At 35.1% G+C, this 6,550-nt stretch overlaps 1 protein-coding gene across 1 annotated transcript; it reads right to left on the bottom strand.

Moving 5' to 3' along the window:
- Nucleotides 1-313: 313 nt before the first annotated feature.
- On the bottom strand, nt 314-1,009 carry LOC138883450 (uncharacterized). The gene has a single exon (XM_070164138.1). It carries the CDS (start codon nt 1,007-1,009, stop codon nt 314-316), a length of 696 nt encoding a protein of 231 aa, XP_070020239.1.
- Between the last annotated feature and the right edge of the window lie 5,541 nt (nt 1,010-6,550).

Raw genomic sequence — 6,550 nt, 5'->3', positions numbered from 1 at the left:
CATCCTCCATCAAAACTTTGTCGTCATCATCTTTTATGCACCTCACTTGGTCCAGATCTTGATCCGTCCTCTCTCTCACCTTAGCGAGTCGGAATAACTTCTTCTCCCCGCCTTTGTTCCCTAGTTCCTCATACAAACGAGCAAAAGATGTCGTCTTAGCCTCCGTTACTGACATCTTCGCCTCCTTCCTAGCTACCTTATACCTCTCACTGTTCGCTCTCTTCTCCTCCTAGCCAGTGCTCCCTACTAACCGCAGGTAAGCCGCCTTCTTTGCTTCCATTTTACCTTGGACAACTGCATTCCACCACCAGTATCATTTGTGGCCACCGGTGCGGCCCGAAGATATCCCTAACACCTCTCTCGCCGTCTTCCTTATATAGTCCACCGTCGTCGACCACATAGTGTTTGCGTCCCTACTACTTCTCCAAGCTCCCATTGCTGATAACCTTTCTTCCAACTCCTGAGCTTTATCCTTAGTCAAGGTGCCCCACCTAATCCTTGGGCGGCCTCGTACTGACCTCTTCTTCCTCCTTATCATAATACCAATGTCCATCACCAACAGCCTATGTTGCGTTTCAAGGGTCTCTCCTGGGATAAACTTGCAATCCTCGCACCACCTTCTGTCGCATCTCATGAGGAGGAGATAGTCAATCTGAGTCTTTGCCACCAAACTTTGGTAAGTAACCAAATGCTCCTCCCGCTTCGGAAAACTTGAGTTTGCAATCACTAGATCGAATTCCTTGGCAAAGTCCAACAGCGAAGTGCCCCCTCCATTTTGCTCCCTGAAACCAAAGCCGCCATGCACCTCAGTATAACCACCTGCAGACGACCCAATATGACCATTGAAATCTCCTCCTATGAATAACCTCTTAGAAGGGGGAATACTACGAACGATGTCATCCAACCCCTCCCAAATGCGCCTTTTAATCTCCTCATCCAAGCCTGCTTGTGGCGCGTACGCGCTAACGACATTTAAAGTACACTTACCCACCACCAATTTAATAGTCATTAGTCTATCATTCACCCGCCTAACCTCTACCACTGACTCTCTAAGATGGCTATCTACCAGGATACCCACTCCATTCTTACCCCTTAGGACTCCAGAGTACTATAACTTATACTCATCCGCGTTTCTCGCCCTCGATCCGACCCACCTAGTCTCCTGGACACACGCTATCTTCCTCTTCTGAAGGATCTTCGCCAACTCTATAGACTTACTCGTTAGTGAACCTATGTTCCATGACCCGATTCTCAACCTATAGGCTCCCTTGCCCCCTCTACCTCCCCTGCCTCCCGTCCCACTCCCTGACCCCAGCCCCACACTCTACACCACCCGAGGACATGCCCTTAATCTATCATCCCAGACTGCAGCCACTACACCCACGACAATCTAAAGAAAACTCGTTAGTGTAAGCACGTGATTTTTGCCCTATATGAGAATTACTCCCAAAAAATTCAAAAATAAAATAATTTTTCTTGGTGTGCAATTTTTGTGATATTTTGTGTAACTATTTGTATGTTTGTCTATGCATGTTTATTTGTTAAATTAATAAAAAATACAAAAATAGGCATCTTTTGCATTTTTAGCATTTAATGTCCAAATGAACAATTTTATGCTTAATTATTACTTAATTGTGCGTTAATTGTTATTGGAAGTTAATTTGCGCTTTTATAACTTAATTTAGTTCTTAATAATAATTTAAGTACTTTTATAATTTAGTTTTAGAAAAATAAAAGAAGAAAAGAGAACAAAAATACAAAGAAAAATCGGATTGGGCCACTTCTTCAATTTCAAACCACAGGCCCAAATAATTGCCCAACTTTCCCCATGACCCGGTCCGTTTCAAACCGGGTCGACCCGGTCCGCTCCATTAACCCAACACCCCTTCTTCATTTTTGTCCAACACAAAACAAAACCGAAAAAATAAAAAATAAAAAGTGAATTATCACTATTAATAGTTTTATTTTTTGTTTTTTATATATATAAAAAAAATCCGAAAATATTTTATTTTATTTATTATTTTTATTTTAAAATATATATATATATATATATATATATAGTAATTTCGGAAAAAAAAATAAAAAATAAAAAAAAATAAAAAAAAGTAAAAGAATGTAGAAAATTTAAAAAAAGTAAAAAGTTTTAAAAAATTTAAAAAGTAAAATAAGGTTGGAATTAAAAAATAAATATAAAGGTATCTGAAAATTTAAAAAATTTAAAGTAATTGAAAGTAGCATTTTTAAAAGAAAAAGAAAAGATAGTGGTTTGCTTTTTAAAGAAAAGTTAAATAAAGTGAGATTCTCTTTTAAAAAAAATAAAAAGTGGGATTTTAAATAAGATAAAGTAATTAAAGTTAGAATTTTAAAAATAAAAGTAAATAAAGGTGGGATTTCTTTTTCTAAAAAAATAAAAGCAATTTGTAAGTGGGATTTCTTTTAATTAAAAAATAATAAAATAATAAAAAAACAAATCTGAAAATTTCGAAAATTTTGCTATAAATAGAAGAGAAAATTTAGGAAGAAGGGGTGGAAAAAAAAAGAGGAAAAACTAGATAGAGAGAAGAAAAAAAGAGGGGGCGGAGTGAGAAGTATACACCCGATATACATTCTGGATACACTGAATATACAAGGGCAGAATTCATTTTGGAGAGTTTTGAAGTTGAAAAAGAATAGTTACTGCTTCATTGCCTCGCTTAAGATCTGAAATAGTCAGAACCTTCCTGCCTTTTACTTCTTCTCTATACTTGGAGTCGTTTATAGTCTCCTGGGTTTTCTGCTATTCCTACTGTACTGGTTTGCGGTGTTGCTGAATCTGCTGTTGCTGTGTTATTACTGCTGTTGACTTCTCCTTCTTTTGTTCTTGTACTGCTGTTTCCAGGTACACATTTGTACAATCTCGGCTTGAAGCAAAAAAATAAAATATTAATCAGGCTTTGTTCCTGTTGAATTCCTCCTGTTTAGATTTGTGGTTGAATATAATTTTTCTTTCTTCGTATAAAGATGTAGTTGAATGATTAATGAATAATGAGGTTGCATATGTATACTTTCTTCATCTAATAATGTTATTTTAAATTACGGAGAATAATTAATCTGTTTTTGATATTATGGTCAATCTCATGTTCTAGTATTATTGAATAACAGAATATAAAATGAAAGCAGTTTTTTTTTTGTACAAACTCGATCGCAATTTTCCATTCGCATTAGCCGTAAACTAATAACTAATAAGTTACGTTTTTCAGCATGTAAATAATTAAGAGATTTTCTTTTATTTTAGAGACGAACTTAATAGAAAATATAGTCATTGTAGGTTTATCCTTTAAAAATAAAAATGAGACGAGCCTCGCCAAATAAAACGTATAGATTGCGGGGCCCTCACAAAATGTATGGTTTAATTAGAATTCGGAAGGACCGTTTAGCGAATTTCACGGTCTTCCCCAAAATAATAACGCGATAATCTCTTTAGGCGCGTGTTTAATATTTTACTTTCTTAAGCCTGGGTGTGCATTTCATGCGACCCGAATCCAAATCCCAAAACATCAAATAAAACGTGTTCCAGATTGTGGGTGCATTTCATGTGACGCAGTCCAAAGACGTGTTTTAAGCGATGTTCACATTTCTTTTAAAAACAATAATAATAAAGCGGTTAAAAGATAAAATTTGCACATAAGTTCATATTTGTATAAAATCAGATAATCAAGCCGAATATAACAGTTGAGCGACCGTGCTAGAACCACGGAACTCGGGAATGCCTAACACCTTCTCCCGGGTTAACAGAATTCCTTATCCGAATTTCTGGTACGCAGACTGTAATATGGAGTCATTCTTTTCCTCGATTCGGGATTAAAATTGGTGACTTGGGACACCCTAAATCTCCCAAGTGGCGACTCTGAAATAAATAAACCAATCCTGTCTCGATTGTCCTTTAATTGGAAAAACTCCCTTGCACCCTCGCGGGTGCGGAAAAAGGAGGTGTGACAGTTAGTGCACAACGGACAACGAATCAAACTAGAAGGAAACAAGTGACTACTAGTACACTAGTTGAATGATTGAACTATTATGAACTAAAGTAACATCAATTTAGTTAACACTAAAAAGGAAACAGTAGAACGGGAGGTACCAACTCCCGAGAACCAAACCTGTGTTGATTTATTGTACTCGATGTAGTTGTACGCCCACGCACCGCTTCCCACCACCCTTTGCTGACGCTCGTCCAGGTTGCTCTCCTTTGCTAGTGCTCATGCGCCCAACTTGTCTCCAACAACTTCGAGAATTTCCCTGGAAACACAGAAAATATCATAACCCAAAAATCAAAAAGGACTGTCACCGCTACCACTAGTGTAGCCCTGATAGTGGTAGGGGAAATATAGGGAAAAAGCAGAGAACAATTTGCAACCCCACAAATAACCGTGACGCCTGCAGTCACCTTCTTAACCGAAATTGAACCGAACACTGACACTTCACCAAGTTTTCAAGAATCGGACAGATCTAACCTTTAGAGGACGAAAAGAAAAGGTCGACGAGAAAGATTCTGGTTGAATTCACTGAAGGCAGTGGTCGGACGAGAGATTCTAAGCTTCAGAAGAAAGGGAGGCGTGAGAGATGAGGGGGAAGGGGTTTACCTGCTCGTGAGGGTGGTCGGTGGCATGAGGGGGTGTCGCCGGTGTGGAATGGGGTGGTATGATTTTGACCGTTGGGGCTGGGATTGACGGAGAGTTTGAAGAGAGAGAGAACGTAATCGAAAGATCTCATAGGAAACTATATTACCAAATATGTTCATAGTTTGCATATTACCCGCCATGCTAATAGTATTTCTACAAAATATAGACAATTCATTAAATAAGGAATCATTGTAGCTGTAGGCTTTCTTATTTAGGCACACTAATATTGGGGAATTAAATATTCTCACTCCCCCAAGTTTCTCTCTCCAAATCCCACCACCTCACTCACGTATCAAACCACACCCCACGATTTTCTCTTCTAAAACCAGCAAAAATCTGTAACCCCTCCATCATTGACAACCATTAAAAAACTTTGAAGCTTTGAATTCGAATTTGGGTTTTCAAAAAATATTATTTGTTTGGATTGGATGTTGTTGCAAAGAGTTGAGAATTCTCTCTACGTCTCTCTCTATATCTCAATCTCAAATTTCAGTAATATAAGAGAAAAGGAAAAGAGAGCAGCAATTCCACCATTGACAGCCATTAAAAAGCTTTGAAGCTTTGAATTCGAATTTGGGTTTTCAAAAATCATTATTTATTTGGATTGGGTGTTGTCGCAAATAATTGGGAATATGGTTTAGAGTTTATATCTCAATTTTGAGGGGTTTTGATGGAGATTAGACTTAGTTTTGGCTGAATTTCATATTGAAACTCGAAGAAGAAGTAGACATGACATACATTATATTGCAGAAATTGTAGAAAAATTATATTTTGTTGTTTATTTATTTTTCTTTTATTCATTTAACTATTGTATGAAAGTTGAACAACATTATAAAAAAAATATTAAGTGGTATTATATTGTAGTTGTATATATCCAAAAAAATTATAGAAATCAGATAGAAATTAGGAACGATATGGGTGTTAGTGTATACATGGAGACGAAAAAGGAAAACAAAAATTTAGAATCATATCCGTTGTGTATAAGTGTTCGCGATTTCAATATGGAATTGAGTATCACCAATGAGAACACAATTGCATGTGTTGTTACATTTTATATCAAATTCTGGTTGTATATAAATGCCTTACACTTTAGCTATATTTTATCTACAAATAAACTACATGTCAGAGTAAATATATATATATATATATATATATATATATATATATATATATGGATTTTCACAATATCTACAAAATTTCTACATTTAAAATACAATAACACTACATATCATTTGAAAAATTAATATGAAAATACAGAATTTCAATGTTTCTACAAATTATCTACAAAATTTCTACAAACTGTTCATAACAGAATTTATCTTTATTTTCGTGCATGTTCGTCTGGAACACTAAAGTTACTTGATATGCCAAGATCTCCCGTTATAGAGATATACAACTTATCTACAATTTTCTACAACTTTCACATATTATTCTACCCAATTAAATACAACTACAATAACATACAACTTAAATACAAATTTTATACAAAATTTATACAATATGTCTTTTGTATATTTTGTATCTAATTACATAGTAAAAATAAATTTCATACAACTAATTATATATTATACAATTTATCTACAAATTATCTATAATTTTCGTACATTATTTCTACTAAGTTATATACAACTACAATATAATACCACTTAAATATAATTTTTTTACAATGTTGTTCAACTTTCATACAATAGTTACATGAATAAAAGAAAAATAAACAAACAACAGAATACATTTTTTTTATAATTTTTCTATAGTTTCTGCAATATAATGTATGTCATGTCTTCTTCTTCTTCTTCTTCTTCTTCTTCTTCTTCTTCTTCTTCTTCTTCTTCTTCTTCTTCTTCTTCTTCTTCTTCGAGTTTCAATCTGAAATTCAGCCAAAACCAAGTCTA

This window comes from Nicotiana sylvestris, chromosome 12 (genome assembly GCF_000393655.2).
Source record: "Nicotiana sylvestris chromosome 12, ASM39365v2, whole genome shotgun sequence".
Taxonomy (NCBI): domain Eukaryota; kingdom Viridiplantae; phylum Streptophyta; class Magnoliopsida; order Solanales; family Solanaceae; genus Nicotiana; species Nicotiana sylvestris.
The sequence above is the reverse complement of the archived record's forward strand: the minus strand, read 5'-3'. Positions and strand labels throughout refer to the sequence as shown.

Excerpts from the sequence above, each read along its gene's own strand:
- LOC138883450 (XM_070164138.1), bottom strand. The coding sequence starts at position 1,009 with ATGACTATTAAATTGGTGGTGGGTAAGTGTACTTTAAATGTCGTTAGC.